General features: G+C 41.7%; 1 protein-coding gene across 2 annotated transcripts in view; it reads left to right on the plus strand.

Moving 5' to 3' along the window:
- fam13a (family with sequence similarity 13 member A) overlaps nucleotides 1-25356 on the plus strand; it is a 90955-nt gene that overhangs the window by 49844 nt on the left and 15755 nt on the right. For both annotated transcript variants that reach the window (XM_080456309.1, XM_080456310.1), the window contains exons 10-15: nucleotides 4104-4145; nucleotides 4360-4560; nucleotides 5687-5888; nucleotides 12801-12868; nucleotides 13370-13409; nucleotides 23426-23582. In XM_080456309.1, coding sequence (XP_080312435.1) covers nucleotides 4104-4145; nucleotides 4360-4560; nucleotides 5687-5888; nucleotides 12801-12868; nucleotides 13370-13409; nucleotides 23426-23582 — 710 coding nt within the window. The remainder of the gene's footprint in view (nucleotides 1-4103; nucleotides 4146-4359; nucleotides 4561-5686; nucleotides 5889-12800; nucleotides 12869-13369; nucleotides 13410-23425; nucleotides 23583-25356) is intronic.

Genomic DNA, 25356 nt, shown 5'->3' on the forward strand with positions numbered 1-25356 from the left:
TACTGTAACTCTAAGCTACATGAACCCCATGCCCTTCTGCTTTTCTTTTTCTTTCTCTGCACAATGTACATCAGTAAGAGTAACACAGCTGGAGCATGCAACGTGTGCTTGGTACCATAGTTTACAGAATGTTATCGCTCATCAGTGTGGATGTTCACAGTTATCATTATAATTATCATTCTTGGTGTGGATGGCCCTTAACTGCCAAATGGAATTCAAAAGGTCAAGTGATTCTGCTGACAAGTTAACGACTCTCTCAGCAAAGATCAGAGTCTATAATGGACTTCTATAAAAAACAATACTGCCGTAACATAATTAGGTGAGGTTCTAATGCGAGGTAAATGATCAGTGGTATGATTTTGTTGTTGGCATTTAGATTGTGAGCTTGGGGATCTGCTATTTTTGCTGTTTTAGAAAATGTTCTAGTTCTGAGTTCTAGGTTCCCAGAACTCCAATTATGTTCCAAATTAGGTTCTCAGGGCCTTATCTGAAACCGAGGCATAGCTTATGGAGACAAATCCAGAACCTGTGAAATATGTTACATAGCCTACTTCATACATGCCGATTCACTGTTTGGTAACCTTGCATAGGTAACTCGTATATCCTGTCACCACGGCTACAGTTTCATAAGCCAGGGCCCCAGTGATCGGCACTTTCTATTATTGTATGTGTGTGTAGAGGTGGGGGGGGGTATGACTCATAATGACCACAGAATTACCAACCCCCACCATCTCTCTCCCTCTCTCACTCACTCTCACACACGCACGCACACGCACACACACTACAGTATTTTAATTTAGTAATGGACAGCCCAAGGTGTTCTATTATTGTAAGACCTCCTGTAGTGTGATGTTCTCAATGTTCTTGATTATTCAGTTGATTATTTTGTCAGCAATAATCAACGGCAGGGTCAAGCAATAAAGAATTTGAGGTAAATGATTAATGTCCAGTTAACATTGTGATAATGCTCCATGTCTCCCGTACAATAATAATAATAATATTGATTGATTGATTGATTTTATTTGGTGACATAAAAGCACAAGAGCACTTTCGCATCATCGAGGATGAAAACACAATAAAGCCAGAGGGCTTATTTCCATTGTGGTCCTCCTCAACGAGAAACACTCAACTTGACGAATGACATCACAACAACAATACATGATAAACAAATGACAAGCTGAACAAATAATGGAATCACATAATGTAAAATAAATGTATAATGTATTCATACATTTAGTATATCTGATGGATAATGATTTTTAAAAAATATGGGTATTACTACAAATGGTTTCTGAAATGATGCTATTATTTTCAGCAGTGCCCTGCTCTTTTTAATCACTTTCATTAAGACATTCAGACTTTCCCAACGGAATTTGAACCACAGACTTTCCGGTAATGAGCCTACTCCAGTAACCCCAAAATAAGATTACCAGCAAAGTCGTTGTTTCTGCTGTAGTGCTCCTGTGATCTCTTTTAGCCATTAGCTCACTTTCATCAGTTCCTTCCTGACTCACAATCACAAGCCAGTCTCATACCAAAGAGCTTACACACACTGTTACATCTCCAGGTTGTACATCTCCAAGTAACTCAGTGATATCATAAGCCAGTAATATCACTGCTGTCAGTGGCATTAAATAACTTGATGAAATGAAATAATGTTACATAATCATGTCACTTCCTCCAGTGGGTTTCTTAAGCGTCCAAATTCCTTCTGCAGTGCCCAACCAAAAACACATCAGATTTTATTTGCTCACACATTTCAGTTGCTCACACATTTCAGTTGCTCACACATTTCAGTTGCTCACACATGTCAGTTGCTCACACATTTCCTTATTGTGTTTCCTACACTGAGATTTTGAAGTTATGGTCTTCAATTGATTCACACACGCCACAATTTCAACAACCTAAAAAAAAGAAATGTGTTTACAATGCTGAATCCCTGCTCCATGAGCGCATTGCAAAGAATCACAGATACAGTACAAGACGATCTCTGCAGGTCATTGTTGAGCTGGACCCAAGGTTGATGTGTCTAGACTGGTTGATGCGTTGCCAAAGACTCGACTTACAACCTTCTTCCCCTGGTGCATAGTATTTGTGGGCAGGCTGCGGTTACATACTGTAAGTGAATAAATGCAATAGACTGCCTATAGCCTGGAGGAAGGTTGTTCTCTAGAATGTCCTGTCAATTGGCATTATGCCATCCAAGAGGTGTTAATGATTCTTACCCCTTGACATTTCTTGAGGGTTATGGTTATAATGGCTTATTGGCAGTCACTAAGTTAACCCACTTTTCTGTTGTTTTAACCTGTATCGTTATGGTGCCATATGTATTTTTGGAAGTATGGAGTTAATGTTTCGCAGAGGTGTCCCTTTGGACATGATTTCTTTTTCAGCTCGGAACAACAAAAGGTCACCAGGCATTTACAGCACCTGTTTTGATTTAGATACACATCATGTATCAGTGAGTGTCATCCAAACCATCACTTGATTATAATAATAATACAACTTTATTTGTATAGCACTTTTTTAAACAATGTTACAAAGTGCTTGAACAATCATAACAGCAACAATGCAATAATGCAATAACAGTAATATATTTTGAAGTTTACAATAGAACAACTGAGCACTAACAAACAAGATTTATCTCATTATGAGATAACACATCATTATTGCGTATAACTTTGGTGTTGCACACATATTCGTAGCAACACTACAAAAGTCACCTTAATACTGTGCCATCATTGCATCAGTATCTCTCCCTCATATCTTTACGCTGGCCATGCCCTCCTGCAAGCTGTGCTGTTACTGTCAACACCACTGTTTATGGAAGCATTTTAAGATCATCACCGTTGATGTTGCTACAATCACTTGAACAAGCTGGTACACTACAGTGTTTCATGTACCAGGACGTACAGTATTGAGGTAGAGGGTATGAGTATGACCGTTAGCCAGAGTGACAGGGTAATATCAGGAGATTGTAAGCTGGCCACTGTCACGTGGCAGGTGTTGCATCTACGGTGCCCACAATGCTGTTGAAGTGCCCTTGAGCAAGGCACGGAATCGCCATAACTGCTGCACAGTTTACCGGACCGGTGAAGTGTAGAAAGCTGTGTGTATACAGACTCATTTTAGTGACCATTACAGATAAAGTAAAAACTAACTTGGTTGTTTCTGTTCGATGTAAATTGCAGAGTTCCACCTTAGTGAGTTGGCTGTGGCACAGGGCATGTCACCATCACACACACACACACACACACACACACACACACACACACACACACACACACACACACACACACACACACACACACACACACACACACACACACACACACACACATTTATTTATGTCAACATAAAGGAGAGCATACAAGGACACAAATATTATAGGTGAAGTAAGGTTACATTCACAAAATCCTGGCATATGTCTTCATGATACAATAAGCATGTCCCTCAGTACTCTATGGGTATAAGTAACAGCGTCTCCGCCATACATGGTGGCTGACAATTATAGCAGAGACGGCACAATACTTTGCCAGCCTTTTTGCCTCCTTTTTGGGCATCCCAAAACAATCAGTCTGTGGGTATGTCCTAGGCTGCCACACACAGAGCTCTTTTATTATGCGCATGTCTGTCTGTGTTTCTGAGAGAGAAAGGGAGAGACTTATGGTAGCCATGGAAGCCAGCAGCGCAGTGCTCTCAGAGGACCTGTGTGTGGTGTTAATATTGCTGAAGTATGCATGCACACACACACACACACACACACACACACACACACACGCACACGCACACGCACACGCACACACACACACCATTGTGATCACCTCAGGTCAGCTGCAGTCTGGGGTTTTAAGTGTTGCTTGTGACCACCTGTTTTTGTGGTATTAACATGACTTACCTCTCTCTCCCTCTCTCTCTCTCTCTCTCTCACTCTTAACCTCTATTTCATGCTGGCTCTTTCTTGCCCTTTGTTCTCTTTAAACCTCTTCTCTGTCATCTCTCTCATCCTCTCTCTGTTCTTCCTCCGTCTCTGCCTCCCTCATCTCATTCACCTCTCATTCACTGTCTCTCCTTCCTCTCTGTCACTCTGTCTCTTTGTCCAGTAATCATCTCTCGCCTGTCTTCTGCAGACCAGATGTGACACAGTAAGTGGATTGCCCTCCAATTGCCATTGTAACACAGTACACAGTTATATGATATAATACTTTGTTGCCAATGTTCTGTTCCGTGCAATTTATTACATTACAGTACATCAGTGACAATCCATGATACACACAGGGCCCTGCTGTGCGTTCTACAGTTAATACAGCATAACCTATTGTATTTCTCACCTCTGTGCTTGTTCCCCTGTCCTTTAAGCGTCCTGGGCAGGACAATACGATCCACCGTGGAGCAGCACCTGTTTGAGGTGGACATTTCGGGAGGTCAGGGTTCAGAGTGCCGCACAGTGTCTCCGCGTGCCGCGTCTCCAGGAGCGACACTGACACCCACAGCGCGCCAGAGACGTCGACAGCAGAGAGAGCAGCAGGAGGAAGGATCGAGGCTCCGAGGCAGGAGCAGGTATGGAGAGGTTGTGCCAGGTTCTGTTCAGTGGTACATACAGTAGATACCAGAACACCATTCGCCTGCTATCTTATGCTGTCATCATCACACTTAATTAGTAATAGCGGTGTGAAAAATGATCGATTCATAGATTAATCGCGATGCGGACATGGACGATTATGAATCGATTCACAAATGTCAATAATCGATTACAAATATTTATTTTGTATTTTATTTTTATTTATACCTTTTTTTATCATATTGCTAAATGCACAGAGCAGCAGACAGATGTGTATGTTGTTCAGTATATCTGACTATACTTGTATTGACTGAGGAAAAAGACTAGCCATGTTGTGCAGTAAAATAGAAAAGTGTGATGCATCGTGATGCATCGTCGAATCGAATCGAATTATTACAAGGTTAATCGTAATCGAATCGAATCGAATCGTTACCTGGTGAATCGTAATCGAATTGAATCGTGAGGGCAGTGCCAATGCACACCTCTAGTAAGGCATCAAAATTAGACTTGCACTCGCTTCTCACTAGGAGTTTTAATGGGTATATTGTACTATAAAAGAAACAATCAAAGAAATAAGAAATAGATATAGAATATAAAGATTAACAAAGGATATGAAACATACAGAATTGAGTTATATACAGTATACACGCTAGTAACAAGGGAGAAAGAGTTGATTAATCATCCTCCAATTATGGCAGGTTTCTGTCTGGGTTTTGGTATGTCTCCCTACAGGTCCTGTCCACTGAGGCATAATAGAACCACAACAACTGGCGTCATACTTAGCATCACCAAGCTAATCCTTGTTGATAGAGTACTAGTGGAGCCTGCAAGGACAGTGACAGCATGGATTACAGGAGCTACATTAGTTCACTCCAGAAAGCCAAACATCAATACAAGCAGGGTATTCACCGTAAATAGATTAGTGTCAAAGCTAAACAGTGAGAAGGCAGAGTATAAGTAAATGAGATATCTGGATGACCTTGCCATAAGGATACCCCTTGGGCGTTTCATCTGATGCCATGTCAACAGAGGGAAAAAGTGTAAGAGGGAGGAAATCAAGAGAGAGAGAGAGAGAGTCGAATCTGATCTCCCCGTTTCCTTTCTTCTTCCCCACTCTGAAAGCAGAACCGTGTCCCTAAGGGTGGACATCAACAAGGAGAACATTCCGGCGAGTGGCAGAGCTAGCCTGAGTGCCATCGGCGGGGAGGACGGGAGTACCGCGGCCTCGCAGGGAGCCCAGAGTGCCCCAAACCCCGACCGCAGACCCAGGAGGTCCATGCAAAGCCCTAGGCTGGCACAGCTCGCCAACAACCAGAGGGACCAAACAGTGAGTCTCTCTCAATGCATCTCGTCTTCAGCTTCATCTGTGTGTTGATGTGTCTTCCTCTGTGTCCTGGAGCCTTTGCCCTACAATGCTGTCGAGCAGTGACTGCGTGATTAGTGTTGAATCCTTGACTCTGGTTGGTCAATCAAGGCATTCTGCAGTCTGTTTATCTCTGAACAACAGACCACTGTTCTACCTCTGTTATGTTGCTATGGAAGCAGAAGTGCCTTAGCCTGGAAACCAGATGAATCTGCCAGTGCAAAAAAGGAAATTGCCCTCGGCAGATTTAGTCTGGCCCTGCTCGGTTGTGATTGGATTTCGCTGCCCCCCGAAGTTGTGGGGCTCCTATCAGGAACCAGTATGCGAATACGGGCGGGTTTATTATTTTTAATCCGCCTGTTGGAAATGCAGGTTCCACACAGAGATTCCAGACTAATATCTACGCAGTGATATTAGTCTGGCCATGCCAGGCTATAAGTGCCTAGCTCACTGTACATGATCCCTTACTTACCATGGCCACAGAGAATACTTGATTGTGATTTGTCGGAGACTGGTCTTTATTTTCAGTTAACCTTTGACCCAGCGGCCTCATCACCATTCTAAATGAATATAAATAATCAAAATTGTACTCCATTAACGGTTATTTAAGCTAACATTTTCTGCAAGTTATTGAATCTAACAACTTTCATTTAAATATAACTTATGTTTTTGGGGGAACATAAAAGTGTGTGTGTGTGTGTGTGTGTCTAACTCAGCTGGTACTTGTTTCTAGGTCATTACTGACAGTCCCTGGTTCGCCTCCCTGTAAGGCTGTCACGATTACGAAATTTAAAGCAGCACTATCTATCTTTCCTCTTCTACCCTGGATTTGAACCCGGTTTCCTGCCCAAGTGCAGATTTTGTTTTACAATTGAGCTAATAGAGCCTTCCTGCTTGCTCAGGGGATCACGTCTGATCCTGTGTCTAGGTGAGACTTTACCCTTGACACGATCCAACTGTCTCAATAGAAGAGCAGGGAGACTAAATACAACCACCCTAACTGTAGATGTTATATTGTATTAAACTACTCTGCCATACAGATTGGTCAAAATTACATTTTATTCATAAAAAAAAGTTACATAGTTCTGCTTTAAGTTGATGATTAATTATCAACTTAAAGCAGAACTTTAAGTTAAAGCTGAACATTGGAACATATGAATACAAATGTAATTTCTGTTTGCCTTTTAGGCTTCATAATGAAAGATTGCACAGGGCAGATATGACAAATATACAAAACGTTTTTTTTAATAGCGGAAATAGCTGATCTACAAGCTTACAACGCCTCACAAAGTGACACGTTGTAAGCTTGTAGATCTACTATTTCTGCTATTTTTCGGAAAATGTGAAATGGAAATGATTATGATGATTAACACATTGAATGCCAATCGCGTAGATCTACGCGAACCTATTTAAAGCCGCAGCGTGCCAATCGCGTAGATCTACGCGAACCGCCGATTCCCATTGAAATTGCCCCAGGTGCACTTTCCGAATTTTTTTGATCCATTTCCGTTTCCGGTTTCCGGTCGGAAACAGAATTATTCGGGTTCCGTTTTTTTCGATCGTATCCGCTTCCTGTCTGGGATCCTGTTTAAAACTCGATTTTCTCGGTTGTTGTTTTTCTCCTCGCTGATCACTGTTTAGCGTTGATCCGCTGTATCTTCAAGATGGCGGCTCGGATTTGGAAACTATTTTCGCTGGCCGTTTCTCACAGATCCGCTGTGTGTTTAGAACCAAATGAACGCGCACTTTTAACTTATTTAGCGAGGTCTGTGGTGACATGAAAAAAACAAAAAAACAACAATAAAACGCTGGCACTGGTGAGTACATTATGAGATTAAACTCTGGCATGGAATGTGTTAATGCAAAAATAATTATGATTATCCCCAATAGTTGCGATTAGGTGATTATGTAATAATTGTGACAGGCCTACAATACCTCCCTGCCCCAGTCTATGTAATAATTGTGACAGGCCTACTATACCTCCCTGACCCAGTCTGTGTCGAAGTGACCCTGAGCAAGGCACTTAACCCTAACTGCTCCCTGCGTGCTGTATTATTAGCTCCACTGTTCTTAATAGTTGGGTTTTACAAATTTCCCCGCTCCCCGGTGCAAAGTGGAGGGGGCTTTGCCTCCGCAGTGATTATCCCTTGCTGTACTTATCATCATGTACCATTCTCCACACCAGTGGTGTAAAGCAACTAAGTACATTTACTCATGTACTGTACTTAAGTACAATTTTGAGATATTTTTTACTTTACTGGAGTATTTCAAATTTTCAATACTTTTACGTCTACTCCGTTAGAGGCAAATGTAGTACTTTTACTCCGCTACAATTATTGGACAGCTTTAGTTCAGTTCAGTCCTATATAGACGTTGGCTATTTGAAAATAGCCGATCTACGAAGTACAAAATCTGAGTACTTTTTCCACCACTGCTCCACACAAAGTGTTGTTGGTGTAGATGTGGATAATATATTGTTTAGTAGGATTCAATAGTATTATACATTAGGAACTATGGACAGGGGGGGGGCAACATTTCCCAAATTTAGCTCCTCATCCACAGCCACTCAAGCACCACCACCCACCGACCGTTAGTCTTGTAATGACACATAATAGTCTCTACTCTCTAGCAACCAGTGTTAGAGACCCATCCAGGCCAAGTCAGAAAGAGAAAAGTCAAATCAAACATTGATTTCAGAAATTACTCTCAGGCATTAAATCGTAATTTAAGATATATTGTTATTTAGTAGTCATTGCTATAGAGTGTTTTTTTCCACAACAGGGGAATCACTTTCTCTCCAGCTAAGATTTGTTTTCAGCTAGTAATACCAATTTCATTCAATCAGGAGAGTCTCATACATGAGAAACAAAGAAAAACATTGAGTTGACAGAATTTATGATTTTCTGTTTACTAAAGAGCGGTGAGACCCCTGTTACTGAACTAATACTCTATAGCAATTACTATGCAATTACAATTACTTACTTACTATTATAGAATATAGAGTTAAAAGTGTTTTACCAAAACCCTTTCTGTTAACCAAAAACTATTGCTCAGTGCAGATGTTTTTTTTTCCTTCTAGTGGCTACACAAGACTATGTGTAGATTATCATGTGCCTCCTCTGATACACATGGAGTCTAGCCTCGCGTGGCCAGACAATATCACATGACACACTGCGTGGATATTAGTCTGGTCCCTATCAACGATAGATTTTTGCCAGACCCAAGGGGTCGGGCTTACATGAGGCTTTGTATCTGTTTTCTCCATACATGGTATGTCACTTTGTCCCCCGGCCCCAGCCAAAAAAGTCTGTCCCCCTTTCGTCACAAACTATTCATGACATCATTATTATGTCACAAAAATGATAAAATGATTTATGCTTTTCAGTTATAAAGTGGTTTGTAGTGTTACATACTAGGACTTCATTCTGGGTCTGGCAGAACCAGGTCTCCTGGTCTTGTTTTCCAAGGGGCGGTTACAAAAAGATCCAAACGGACTCTATTGGTTAGACCTAAACCAATCAGAGGAGTGCTTCCTTGTACGAACCAATCAGAGCAGTGCTTCCTTGTACGTCATTGCTCCAAATAAGGTGATAAGCCCGCCCACATTGGGATACTGGGCCCTGATTGGTCCCTCACGACTTCGGAGGGAGAGAAATGAAATCTCTATTGAGGGGGGCCAGACCTAATCTGCCGAGGGCTAAAGTGCGATGCAATTTTGCAAAGGCAGATTCGTCTGGAACCAGGCTACATGGAGTCACTTCTTTTTTTCACCTGAGTTTCACCAGGAGAGCATAACAAGTAGAGAGGTTCACACCCTATATCCCAGTTCCCCACCAGACTGAACCAGTCTCTGACCAACCAGTAATATATAGTCACTAGTGCAGTTAGGGCTGTCACCATAACAAATGTAAGTTTAATTGTCACACAAATAATTGCGATACACGATTTAATTTAAGTTTTTGACATTGAACATTGGAACAGAATAACATTTTAACAAATAACAAATAACTTAAATATGCAGAAAGAAATTACTGACACATGTAATACATTTATGCTTTCCAAAACAATTTCTGCTATTTTTGGAACATGTTTGAAAATGACGATTATGTAATAATTGTGACAGGCCTAAGCGCAGTGACAAGGACTCAATTCCAATTGTCTCTTTGAAGCCAGAGGCACCTCTGCTGCGATGGTGGGTTATTGCTTTCCCTCTGTGACCCCCACAAGGCCATAGGTTTGATACTCACAATAGTCGACGTGTCAAACAATAGCCATGTCTTGTTAGAATAATCTTTCAGAACGTTTCAACCATTCCCTGAACCTGCTTGCCCTTTGTGAAATGTGAGATGGAATTAACTAAATACTAGATGTATGTACACATCTTTCAGCACAACATCTCTATGTATATAATATACCTGGTTTAACTTACACGAGGAGAATTGACTATATTAACACATTCATGTTAGTTGTGGGTTGGCACTGATATTTTTGCGATGGTGGACTTCCATTTTAATGTTGCAAACTTTGCTTACAGGTTTCATAGCCCTCATTAGTGGCTTTGTTTAGCTACTAATGAGGGCTTTGTTTACTCTGAGCCGGATTTGAACCTGTGACATTGCAAGTAGGTCCGTGCCTCCTGGCATTCAGTTTAACTTTTGAGCCATGCAAGACTCTGAACTAGAAGGTGGAGGCTGTGGTGGTGGACGCAAGCTTTGCCAGCAGCAGCGTGTGTGTGGCAGCAATTGAAAAGCAGAGATCTAGTGTATTAGGGAGCCATATTTAAATGGACTGCCTTATATTGTGGGAATGAGCTGTGATTGCAGTGTAGAAAAGCGTGGCTGATTGAAAGCAATCAGCAGACAGCCAATCCCGACGACCTTTGCTGCGTGTCACTCACCCGTGTCTCTCTCCCCATTTCCTGTCAATCTACTATATACTATCAATAAAGGCAGAAAAAGCAAAAAAAAAATCTTTGGCTCTATGTATTTCACCGAACTTTCGTTTCCAGTTTTGCCTCCCATGCTTGTCAATGGGGCCTGCCCGGCCTGTGGACTGTCTGTACCTTCTTCTATCATAGCCTTGGGGTCCTGAAGGCTGCAACCTACAGGAACTTGACTTGACAGCCCTGGAAATTCCTCCAGTCTGGGCGAGATATGCGCTCTGCGGAGCACCCCCTTCTATTTCTTGATTCTCTTGGAAGGTCCTTGAGACCTTTCCCGAAATCTGTGTCTCCTTGCTGCAATTACCACCATGTCCACCATCAACCTTCCTTTATTATAGCCTGCCTACGTTAATGTGCACCTGTGTTTGAAGGTGCACAGGAATTTATTTTATACTTGAAACTCTACCAGCTGGGCGACTTGGCTTGCTGATGTAGAATCTGGCAGGTGTCTCTATCTTTTGCAAGTGCATCCGCATACCAGATAAGAAAAAAAGAACAGAAAAAAACACTTAGTCAGCAGCCTTGTAGTTTGCCAACAACCTTAAAATGTAAAAGGTTATACAATAATGCTTATAGGATTTCTTTTTTAAACAGAGGGCTTGTTTGTATTCAATTAATCAAGATATAGACATACAATACTATTCAAGAAATCATCAATATAAATTTTATGTCTTCATGTTTTGGGGTGATAATTCAATGTGTTTATTGAGCTTTTGTATTTTATTGGCTGCTTTAAAAAGCTTTTCTGTACCTCATCATATGCCTTTAATGCTGAATCCTGCTGTGGAAAAACCCAATAAACAAAGTAAAAAAAAAATAATAATCATCAATATTAGGAGCAATAAAATTGTAATTACAGAAAATCAGTGGGGGCGGGGCTTCTTTTGGCAAGCTAGAAGACTTGTCTTGGTCCAGTTGCAAATTGCGTGCGTAGGCAAGTCGGGTGATTTATTTGCACAAACGCACTTGGCTTGTAAGTCACAATCGCGTAATGTAAAGCTAACTTGCTGTATGGCTCTTCATAACCAACACACTAGTTGCCAAGATGGAAATAGGTACCGGTATTTGGATTAGCTCCAAGTAAAAAAAACGACTCAGCTAGCTAGACCTTCACTGTGTGTTGCCCACTCCTCTTATGTAAGCGTGAAGGTGACACAGGACACCCTGACACACATATAATTGTAATTGCGACTGGCAGGGGAGGAGGTATTCTAAGGGACTGACTGACTGTAAGGATATGGCAGTTATACTGTATGTTGGAGGGCCACTGATGGTAAATAAGGGCCAGAAAGCCCCCAGTGGGGTTAGAATGTACACTACACCAAGTAGCAGGGTACACTATATTCTGTTCCTTTTGGTTCATTGTGACCAACTGTGTCACCTAGACATCTGTGTTTTTCGTTTTTGCTGTTTGAGACACACATCATAAAGAATTTCACTTCACTTTTAAAGGTGCTGTAAGTGATATTTGTTGGTTAAAATAAATTAAAAAAACGTTATTAAAACAATTCTCTGCTTCAAGTTTGTATTGTTCCAATTCCAAATTTGTCTGCTCATCTCTTTGTTTCATCACTTCCAATTACACTTGTATATCCTGTATCCTGTATCCTGTACACGTTCTCTCACCTGATTGGATGAAATTGGTTTCCCGTCCTGAAAATGTATTTTTTCTGCAGAGGTGGAGAAAGGGGGAGACCCCTGTTACTGAACGCTCTATAGCAACTATTTCTATTGGAATATAGAGCTATTTAACAAGAAAATATCACTTACACCCCTTAATTTGATCCTATATTTACACGAGAATCTCTATGCCATCTGTCCATGTGGCATAGAGGTAAAGCTCTCGCCACCCCCACAGATTGGTTTGATTGCTGTTGTTTTTTTATAAAACCAACTGTTTACTTGAGTGATGTTTTGTCTTTTTCCATTTTAAGGAGAGTGTTTGTGGGGCAAGATCAGATGAAACGCCTGGAGAGGACGTCATGGAGTCTAGTGAGAATGGGTGAGTTTGGCAATATTTTGGCCCTACAGTAGTAGTACAGACTCACCCTTTCATGATCACACAACTGTAAACGGTGATTTTCACTAGGTCGAACGCCGGTGTCGTGCTCCGAAAATAACTGTTCGACAAGCTCACAAACACGTTGCAGTGTGATGTGTTGTGAGCTTGCAGATCAGTTATTTTTGGTGCGCCAGACCGCGTGTAGCCAAGTATAAATCAAGGGTTTACATCATTACTCTTATTGCTATGATACTAGCTTATACAGTACCAGCAGCAGCCAATTTGAGATTTCAGGGGATCAGCTTTACTGTATGTACTTTGACCTTTATTCAAGCCGTTTAGTCTGCAAAAGACTTGGAGTGAGAGCCAGATCAAAACATTGTTTGCTTTCTGCAAACGTGCCTGTGATGAAGGTTTGATCGAATGTGAAATATGGAGTCAGTGTTTTATTCCTGAAGCTCTAGGCCAACAATCTAAGTGTACTACGTCATATTTTTCTAGGAATGATAGTCCAAGGATGAACGGCCTTCCTCCTGCAAAGGTAAGTTATGATTTCTCAATCTGTAATTTCTCCCTCTTTCCGTTCTACATCTCTCTATTTGTGATATATTGTCTATGCACTCAGAGTGCATGTCTAGTCACTGAGTACAGGCTGCTGGAGAGAGATATGACCAAAGGCTCAGATAGCAGGAGGGATGGATGGATGGATGGATGAGTGGGGGGGGGTGAGAGAGAGAGAGAGAGAGAAAGAGAGAGACAGACAGAGAGAGAGAGAATTAGTAGGTAGTGCAGGGTGTTCAAGAAGATAAACAACGTGGGTGACACCACGTCACTCCCTTTTATTTAGAATAATAATAAATTAGATTGTACCTTTATTCAAAACACATTTGCAAAGTGCTTTGCCAAAACATTAATTACAATACAATGAAAAACATGAAACGCTTTAATAAAGCCGAAGATCACTCTTAACACACTTTTGCTCATCATGTAGCACCTCCACATTGATGTTTTTGAGAATATTATTGCAGCACAGCAACCACTGTAGCTACTAATAGTCAAAGATTAGGACTTTTGTCAGAGATATACTACAATATTTACACGTTCATCATTTTATTTATTCAGCTACAGCTCTTATCTACAGCGACATACAGTGAGTCTTACTCCTTGAGCAAGACATGGATGTCTTGCTCAAGGACACCACCCTGGCACACGGTTAGAGCAGGCGTTGACCAGGGAGATTTTGATCTCTCATATTTATGTTTGTAACAAAGTACTGGGGAGTGAAATGCATGTGTAGATTATGTCAAGTATGCCATCATACAGATAATAATTTACACTTAATCAGTTGTTGGCAACCCATACCTCTAAACGTTTTAGCGTACCTTCATAATTATTATTTTGCTAGACATTTACTAATCAAAATAGCAGGATGCAAACTAATAATGATAATCTTAATGATTTGAGCAACACAGATACTTATCATTATGCCTTCATTATACAATTATTTTGGAAACTAAAATTAAGAGTTGGCTGTTTTACAGAAGTCATGGCTTATAATCAGTACCCCACTCTAATGGAGTGATTGTCAGTTTGAACAGAGATACATCAGAACTTATAAGAAGTAATGACAGTCTACTTGGCTGATTCTGCCAGTAGCAGATGCTTGTCTCAAAGATTAAGCTATGGACATCTAAGTATTAGTTAGAGTATTAGTACTAGTAATGTTAGAATGACTCTATGCACCATGCAAATAATACTGCAACATACGGTGTACTTACATGTGATTAACTGTGCAATCTTTGGTGTTGGCAGATGGGAGAAAAAAAGGCAATGTACATTCTCCATCTGCTGACTTTGTAATCTGAACCAGTAAAAGAACAAGGTTATAGATGCTGCACAAATCTGGTGGAATCCTATTCTACACAGTACAGATGGATTTTCAGTGATGCGTGTGCCACACCTCTGCCACCACCAGCAGCAAACTGTACCCACTGAGATGCCATCTGGGGCCTTGGCACGGCCATCTTGCTGATTGACGGGCCACTGCGGTGAACAGCCGTTCATTTGGTTGTCTCTGCCAAGGGTCACAACACTGGCATCATACAGAGACATTAGTGTTACCATCAGGCTGGTCAGGTCTTTGACTATGTCTGAGTTAAATTAACACTCTGGATTTTACTGTGTACACAGAGTCATTGAATTAAAATCCAAAGTCAGCCTAGTGCTACTGGGGGTTTAGTGCTTGCTCACGGGCAGTGTTTGAATATTGTCCCGATCGTATTGGCCAATAACCTTACCTGACGTCCATCATATTTTTGCTTACGGGCAGAAACCTTATGTCCACAAAAACTGTTACCTTTGAGGAAATGGGAAAAAAGAACCTGTGTTCCAATGGATCCAATGTAGTTATTATTTAGTCACAAGCTTTTCACACATTTTCATTGGTTAAATATTTATAAAACTCCCAGACGGACTTAACCACTTTAAGCCTGGTGTCCTTATTTTGGGCATGTTATTTCTAAGTGAAAAACTGCAAGGATTTAAAAAATTATAATTAAATAATGAAAATAGCATATCTCTGGGCATTGCGAGCTTGTAGACTGGCTATTTTCTGCTACTTTTGTGCGACGCTATCAAATGACAAAGTATCAAATAGGGCATGAAATAATATGGAGATAGAAGGTTTCTGACCGAACAGCGGTTTCTGACCCCCCCCCCCCCCCACACACACACACACACACACACACAGACACGCACAGTATCACTTTTTCACATCATAATTTCTCTGTTACACTAACTTACACACATACAGCAAGCAGACGCACATGCACAATCTGTGCCTACTGTATCAGTGTTTCAGTGGCTGGTTGGACTGAGCCCCCCTTGTAACTTGATAGCTGTACTGCCAGTAACTGCCAGTCAGAACACAGTGCACAGCACCTATAACATATGGGGGTGGGAGGGGGGGGGGGGGTAGCAGTGATCTTGACTCAGCCCATCCATACAGTAAGTACACACAAAAGCAGATGTACTGTACACAAACACACTCATCCAAACAGACAGATGCACACACGCGCATACACACACACACACACACACACACACACACACACACACACACACACACACGCATGCACGTGTGTATAGTATATGCACCAGCAGTGAGGCCAATTGGCTGCCTTAAAAGATTACTTCACCACCCATATGTCAATTACAGGCCACTTACGGCCACACAGAATCAATGGGACGTGGAAAATTACAATGGAAAGCTTCTGCTGACAGACTAAGCCTGTTACTTGGCACTGAAGCGTTCCATATGCTGCCCATACATTGAGTGCATGATCACTGGCTTCTTAAAGGTCCTCTATTGGCGGCTGCAACTTCTTCAACAAATTTGTCTTGTTTTTCTTTCCACTCAAATTCACTGATAATTTTACGATTTATTATGTAGGCCTAGGCTGTGCTTTGTATATGTTATTGTTACACTGTAATGTCTGAAGATGTCTATGGAACACAGACATGTGCATGTGTGACTTACCCTGTCTGTAAGCCCCGCAAACACAACAAAATCATCATCTGTTTTCCTGTACTTGTAATGTGTACACGGTCTGTCTCTATATCATGCCCCCACCCCAAGGGGCTCTCTTCTGATGATGTAATCACAGCATCAGTGATTTGAACACAGTGGATTATGTCATTGGGAATTATGCACATAGTGAAAGCACTGAACCGTGTGTGTGTGTGTGTGTGTGTGTGTGGGTGTGTGTGTGTGTGTGTGTGTGTGTGTGTGTGTGTGTGTGTGTGTGTGTGTGTGTGTGCGTGTGCGTGCGTGCGTGCCCACAGCCCCACGCACACAAATTGTCACTGCAGGAAAAAGAGCATCTGTGCTCAAGTGAATGTATGTTCATATTGGTGATTATGTTACATAGAACATCCTAGCACCACTTTTCACAACTGACTTCAGGTTACTCTCAAAATAAGGAACACTTAGATTTTTGCCATACACAGAGCATTTTATTTGTAAGTACACATTAAGATAATAAGTTCTGAGTTAGCTGTCACAATCATCCATTCATCAAAGTGGATGAATAGCCACATGCCTGTTTACTTTCATTATGACTGTTACCTGTAAGTCTTTCAGTGATTCTGCTATTGATTAATTCGTTGTTCTATTGGCAATTATTATGATTGGATTGGAATGAAACCAACAAAATAAACTAATCAGCACGTTAATGTGACTTGGCCAGGCTATTATTTAACAGGTACATTATCAAAACCACCGTTAATCAATCTACTTTGAGAGGCATTGATCTGTATGGCCTTATTTGCATATAAATGACTAGATAACGAGGTGGTCAATCAAGATCATTCAAGAAACCATTTCAATGTAAAAAAATAGATTAGGACAAGGGTTCCCAAACTTTTCAGGCCGGGACCCCCCAAAATAATCGCATTTGAACTGGGGACTCCCCACCCTAGCCAGGTAAACCATCCCAGTTGCATGAATTCACATTTTTATGTGTCTTCTGAAGACCATTCTGGCCCCGGGATGGCAACCGGGATATTTTACCAGGCTACCCCCACCCTGACAAGAATTGGAATTGTAGTAGTTCAGGCATTACATTTAGTTTGACTCAGTTCCACAGATAAATATATCTTTCTTAGGTAATATTTGACAAATTCTTTATAGTATTGTTTTTTTTAGAGGTATTAAAAAGGTCTTGAAAGTCCTTAAATTGTCACTTTAGAAATGTGCAGATCCCTTTTAACCCTCTAAGACCCAGTGATGCTTTTTGGCAACAATTATATTTTATAAAGAAAGATGTTTAAATAAATAAATATAGATAAATAAATCCTCATTGGGTCCTATTGTTTAGTCTTACAATGCCATTGGCCAGGATATTTGCATATAAATACCCCCCACAGAGCTGGAATCATCACAACTTGAAAAATCTCTGTTGGAACAGCATCTCTTTTTTTCTCTGGAAGATATTCCTCACAAAAACGTAAGTAATATGCCTGTAATATTTGTTTTGGTGAACATTACAATGTCTAGAACATGTACATATGTTATTATTGTGAAATAAATGTCCCAAATTTAAATTAGAGCATGATTCATACTTGTTGCTTTTGGTCAACGTTGGGCCCTCTTGGTTGCAAAAAATACATGATTTAAAAATATGGCTTATTGGTGTTATTATTCATAATGTATACTGTTCTGAGGCCAAATATTATTCATAATTGATCTGAGGCCAAATAATAAACCATATAAATGAATCATTAAGTTGTTTTAGTGAAGTAATTACACATTTGCCATGTTATCCATAAAAATGGCCTATTGGAAATTTTGCTATCTGATAGACCCAACGTTGCTATATGTCAACATTTGCATAAAAACTTACCAAAACATTTTTTTTAAAAACATTATATTTTCCTATTCAAAGTACTCCTACAAAACCATCTGAAAGGTTTAAAAAAAAGTTTAAAAAAAGTACAAATATATCCGGGTCTTACAGGGTTAAAACACTACAATTGTATGTTGGTTTGTTTACTGTTGAGTGAGAAAACAATATTGCACATTAAGCTAATCATCTGGGGACCCCCCAAAATAATTTGGGGACCCCCAGTTTGGGAACCTCTGGATTAGGACAGCACAATGTTGACAGAAGACACAGCGGTTGGTGATGTGAAACATTTATTTTTACATGATGTAGCTTCACTTGCATGCCAGGGATTCTGCAAGCCAACAAAATGTGTTGGTCAAGGGAGACTTCTGGAATGCCCTTCATTCTGACGTAAGGAAGAAAATGCAACCTCTTTGAAGGTGGAAATTGTAGTAGTTAGTATTTGAATTCAGAGACCCTCAGTAGCAATATGTGTATGCACACTGTGGCCTTAACCACTCATGAACTGTAATGAGGACATGAACAAGTTAATGTCACTAACATTAAATGCCTGGTATTCAGTAGGTCACCCCGTCCCTTCGTGCTTCTTCTAGCTGAGGTCGTTGTTTTTATGCTGGTGTTATGCAGCCCTAATCACCAACATACCAGGGAACAACAACAAATGTTCAGAAGCCAGTACGTCAATATGGCCCTAATGAGTTGCTAATGCGTTTCATGCTGTACTGACATGGCAGTCATAAGCTGCGTTACCACTGATATTATCTGTTGTTTCCTTGTTTGTTCAGTGGTTTCCCTGTGCCCACACTGCAATGCAATGTGTTCTTGCCAAGCGGGCATTAAGATTGGGTGCGTGGGTAGTGGGGCTGTCCCGATCCAATGTTTTCAGTTCCGGTACCGATAATTGCCGATACGATACTGCAGCTTTGAGTATCGTCCGATACCAGTGCGTTTCTTATATCGGCTGATACCGGTATCAATCCAATACTAGTGCGTTTCTTATATCGGCTGATACCGGTATCAATCCGATACCAGCACGTATTTATGTCTCTCTATTCTGACTGATATCAGGCAGGCAGCATACTTTTTTATGTTTACTTTTGTATTACTTATTTTGTAGGTAAACAACAATATAACAACAACAAGTATACTTCCCCAGAACAATAGTCCACAACAGTATGTTTTGCGGAAAAAAATAATAACCAATGGGTTAAACTTAACAATTTAAATGTAAACAGTAGCATAAAATAGATAACAAATAATGAAATGGAATGGAGTGCCTGAATTAGATTTTTTGATCTGATCCAATCCACTTTTTTTTGCCGATTGGGACAGCCCTAGTGGGTGGAGTTAGTCAGCAGTGGCGCTTGTCATACTTAGCTACATGAGTATTTAATAGTGTGCACATGGCACTGCACCATGCAGCTCTTGTGTTTGTGGATGGGGGCCGAGTGCGTTACAGGAAGGGCTTTCAGCAGAACGGTCATTCCATGTAATAGTAATTTGTCACTTGCTAGGTTAAGGGTGTATTGAGTTACGTGTGCATGTGTGCATATCAGTCTGATGAACAAACAGTCGTTAGGGGGTCTTGAGTGCGGGGGGGGGGGTGTTGGGGTGCTTTGGGTCAGCTTGGGGTTAGGGGCTGGACCTTTTTGAGATGCTTCCGTCATACAGTCTGGAGCACGGAAGCTCTGAAATTATCAGACGATAAAGCGGCTGTGACGCCTCTTTGTCTTTACAGTTGCACAAATTTGTCCTAATATAAATCAAAATCATCTAAGCATATATAGCTTGCAGCTTATCAGAAATGGAAATTCTATAAAAATAAAATGTAAAGATGTTTTAAAATATATTTTCGTAAACGTAAATGATGAACAGATGACGGCTTCCTTTCTGGGATTTGGGGAGGTGTAGTTCCAGACTCTATATACAGTAGCATTCAGAGATTGTGGAATAGTTCTCTGGCCAGGCGAGACTAGGGGGGGGGGGGCATAGGATAGATTTTCAACCTGTCATCAGTTCTTTACACGAGATGAATTTCTAAAACATTTGATACAACTTCTTGCAGCACTGGCACTCCTGGCAGATGTAATTAACATTAAATGTATCATCCCTGCCTTTAGAAGTTTTATTGCGTTTTCTGCGTATGTACTGTATTTATAGAGTGTGTGTGCGTGCACGTGTGTGTGGCAGTGCGTGCATGTATGTGTGTGTGTGTGTGTGTGGGTGCGTGCGTGTGTGTGGCAGTGCGTGTATGTATGTGTGTGTGTGTGTGTGTGCGTGCGCGTGTGTGTCAGCCTAAGTTAACAGGTGTTTGGAGTTTTGGTGTCAATAAATAAGATGTCTTCTTTATTACATTGGTGCCCATGCTCAGTAGGCTCTCATGTGTGTGTGTGTGTGTGTGTGTGTGTGTGTGTGTGTGTGTGTGTGTGGGGGGGGGGGTGTTAGTGGGGTTTTTCCACATAAATGGTGACAGAAAATGTTCCTTGAAAGGACATATGGGGTAAATTTCCGCTGTTGACTCTCTCTGTCTCTGCTGAAACCTGACGGGGTCTATTGCCACCAATGTTTCACGACACCCATCTTTAAAAGCATGTACGTTTGAATACTTACATATTTATTTTTAAAAGCAAGTACTCCAGCACTTTTAACTCGAGTACAAATTTGACTGAGCAACTTTCACTTGCAGTTGAGTAATATTTGACCAGGAATATCTATACTTTGAAGTACTGGGACTGAGTACACTGTACCTCACACTCCACCACCTCTCTTATCCCTCCTCACTCCTCAATCCTGTTAATCAATATACTATACTGAGTTCTTATGCTCTCTAATCTTGCAGGAGTAGTTAGTGGCAGTAGTTGTTTCTTGGAGCCAGCCCCCCTAAAATTAGCACAGAGTCCCACTCCCAGAGAAACATAGGAAATGGGACCCTATGGGGCTTTAGAAGGGCCAAGCAGCTCACATGCACACTCAGACTACAGTACATAACCAGCAGGCAACCGTCCACACACACACACACACACACACACACACACACACACACACACACACACCACACACACACACACACACACACACACACACACACACACACACACACACACACACACACACACACACACACACACACACACACACACACACACACACACACACACACACACACACACACACACACACACACACACACACACACAGGCAGACACGCACGCACGCACGCAGCCAAACATGCATGCACATACGCACGCACAAACACACACACACAGATAATTGTGCTAGAGAACATGATAGCCTTGGCACGGTATGTGTACAGTGCTTGCCACAAAGTTGCACCTGACGGTTCACCATGGAGGAGTTGCCAATGGACACAGAGTATGCTATTGATTAATTCGTTGTTCTATTGGCAATTATTATGATTGGATTGGAATGAAACCAACAAAATAAACTAATCAGCAGGTTAATGTGACTTGGCCAGGCTATTATTTAACAGGTACATTATCAAAACCACCGTTAATCAATCTACTTTGAGAGGCATTGATCTGTATGGCCTTATTTGCATATAAATTACTAGATAACAAGGATGGTCAATCAAGATCATTCAAGAAACCATTTCAATGTAAAAAAAATAGAAAGAAAAAGAGAGAGAGAGAGGATATTATTTTTTTCCAGATCAAGTATGCGTCAAAATAACTGAGTTAATTAATTTATGGATTAGATTATAATGTTTCATGCAATGAATGCATGTGCAGAATGACCCACCCCATACATCCCATACATCTCATAATTCCACCCACTCTGCATTAGCCGTCACTCTGTTATCTGATGGCTGAAATATAAGAAATAAATATGCGTATTTCTGTGACAAAAATATATTTTTTAAGGAAAATGGCCATCACAAGCCCCTGGTCACGGCTTGTAGTAATCTACTATTTTGGGCGCCCGATCCACTGTTACGATGGCGCATAAATTAAGCCAGAACTTTACTTTGTCGATTGACGTGTCGCACACCGAACATGGCCAATCTACACACTGCGTTGTAGATGCAACGCTTTTTTGGGCTTGTAGATTAGATTGCTAAATTTGGGGCAAGACGCCTTTGTACATCGAAGCATAGATTATGCCTTAGGCAACGGGAGAGTGGCTGTAGTTGAAGTACATTAAGGTTAAGATTTATGGCTCCTCCTTAATTAGGCTACGCAGTTAGGCTGATGAGACATAGCCTACTGCTCCACAACAACCTGTTGCATTCTGCTATACTTTGTCTGCTTCGTTGAAAGTAAGAAGAAAGCAACCCTAGTATACAGTAGCTGGTATTTGCAGCTAGCCGTGAGAAAAGACAGTGACTGCATAAAAATGTTTGTGTTTTTCATACATATAGAAACACTAGCCAAACACGTAGATGGAAAAGTTGACAATATGCTGTACTATATGTTGTTTGTCTACAGAGAGACAGAAATCACCCTGCCAACCTTCATGTACTGGCTAATAATCTGCCTGCTTTTCTTCTCCAGAACACACACACACAACTCCCTCACCCCCCTCCCCTTCTGCTCTTGCTACTGTGAAACAAACAACTCAAGTCCAGCATTGGGGTGGGGAGTATGTGCATGACGCATGTGTGTATGCATGTGAATGTGCGTGTGTGTGTGTGTGTGTGTGTGTGTGTGTGTGTGTGTGTGTGTGTGTGTGTGTGTGTGTGTGTGTGTGTGTGTGTGTGTGTGTGTGTGTGTGTGTGTGTGTGTGTGTGTGTGTGTGTGTGTGTGTGTGTGTGTGTGTGTGTGTGTGTGTGTGAGAGAGGGAGAGAGGGGAGGGGGGATCCAGTCTGTAAAAAAAGAGGAGGAGTTCTCTATCTCTCACTCACTCACTACTCACTCTCTCTGTCTCTCCCCCCCACACACACACACACACACACACACACACACACACACACACACACACACACACACACACACACACAGACATAGAGAGAGGGAGACAGATGGGCGGATGTTTTGGCCAGCCGGCTCGTCCAATCAGGGGCCAGCCCCCCTCCTGTCAGGGCAGGGCTTGTCTGAAGGGAGCGTGTGCCTGAACTTAAAGAGTGTGTGCTTGGCTGGCGCTGCCCCACATCTATTGAGTGCTCTCCCATCTTGTTTCTCTCATGGTTGTACAGACGCTAAGGATGAAGATCCAGGAGCCACCCTTCACTTGCGACGCGGGGAGATTAGGAGGCAGCGGAGGCGTGCGTGGCTCCGACTCGGAGAGCTGCGAGGACCATGTCCCCAGGCTGGACCTGACAGCTCTGACCGAAGACGGCGGTGGCTGGGGAGGTGAGTCCGCTGTCGCCCCCTGGCTGTGCTGAGGAGCTTTCGCTCAAAACAGAAATATAACATAAATGTAAACATGAACTTTGAAATCCTCAGTGTGTATTTAAAATTTTACCCAATGGAAAAATGTACACAGAGGATTTCTGATGTGCACATACAGGAAAAGAATTTTTTTTTTTAGTTTTTTTGCCAACTTGCTTAATGCACAATGTTGTGATAGGAGCATGTATTTACATGCATGTAAATACATATACATGCCTTGTTTTTCCTATACACTCAAATGTTTTATTGTGATTGTACTTCTATGTGGAATGGGCTTGATACAGGGTCTGACGCGCGCGCACACACACACACACACACACACACACGCACATTCACACGCACGTACACAAACACGCATGCACGCGCACACACACAGCCCACTCACTATTCCCCACCCTATAATCTTGCCCTACGCACATGAGTGTCTGGAAAGCAGCTGTACACCTCCTGCTCTCCCTCTCTCTGTTTCTTCTCTTCCTCTTCCCTTTTTGTGGCTCTCGTCTCGCGTCTCCTGCAGGAGGTGAGATCCTCTTTAAGTTATACACTATCATGTGGAGAAGAGAAAGACCTGTTTGTCCTCTCGGGCTGGGCAAAGCAGCAGCTCAGCATTGTACTGTGTAACCACAGTGTGTAAACACGATCTGCTTCTTCTGCCACGTGTGTCTGTTGCTTTTAAACGCACATGGGCTGAACTAGATCTGTTTTGTTTGTTGTTCTGTGGTTTGTCTGTTTTGACCTTGGACGTGATAAGAAGACATGCAGCTGTTTTGTCTGTCTGTGCTAATGTATTTGAGGTGAATAGTGAGTACTATTTAATTTACATTGCATTGCACTGGTCTAGACTTCCTGCCCGGTACTCCTCCCGTATTAGTTGTCTGAGGATAATAGTAAACAACATGCATGGAGAATGTTTGCTCTATATATAGTGTTCTATGGCAGTAATTGTTTACTCATGGACGATTATGGTCTGTGTGTGGGGTCCTGCTCTCTTTGTGGGGTTGTGGAATAATCAGTATTCGCTGCACTTGTACAGTACCTGCATGCCTTCATCATGTTTCTCCTACTCCCCCCTGCGGTGGGTTTACTGGTCACTTTGTGGCTTTGAAGGGCGACCAGCCTCAGCTGTGAGTGACAGCTTCTCTGTTCACTAGTACATACAAGTGATCATTAGAGAGGAGGGTGGATGACGACCGTGTACTGAGCACTAGGAGCAGCCTGAGTCTTGACAAAGGGGATTGATTTAAATGATGGCCTCCATTTCCACTTACAGGCATTTCAGTAAGAACTTGTTGAACTCTAGTTGATTTTTTCTGCAGGGATTGTGTGTGTGTGTGTGTGTGTGTGTGTGTGTGTGTGTGTGTGTGTGTGTGTGTGTGTGTGTGTGTGTGTGTGTGTGTGTGTGTGTGTGTGTGTGTGTGTGTGTGTGTGTGTGTGTGTGTGTGTGTGTGTGTGTGTGTGTGTGTGTGTGTGTGTGTGTGTGTGTGCGTGTGTGTGTGAGCTGTATTACTATATTTGTGACTCGGGACAAATGTCCCCCAAAATAGTCGAATGTGAGGAATACACATTGTTAACACAATTATCCTTGTCCTCACAAGATAAATGGTTATTTTATGGTTAAAAATGATTTGAGGAGTTATTACCTAGACTCATGTTCTTACTGAAATGCCTGTAAGTGGAAATGGAGGCCATCATTTATATCAATCCCCTTTGTCAGCCTCAGTTAAGGTTGGGGTTA

The sequence above is a fragment of the Gymnoscopelus braueri genome (genome assembly GCF_963280865.1).
Source record: "Gymnoscopelus braueri genome assembly, chromosome: 2".
In the NCBI taxonomy this organism is placed as follows: Eukaryota; Metazoa; Chordata; class Actinopteri; order Myctophiformes; family Myctophidae; genus Gymnoscopelus; species Gymnoscopelus braueri.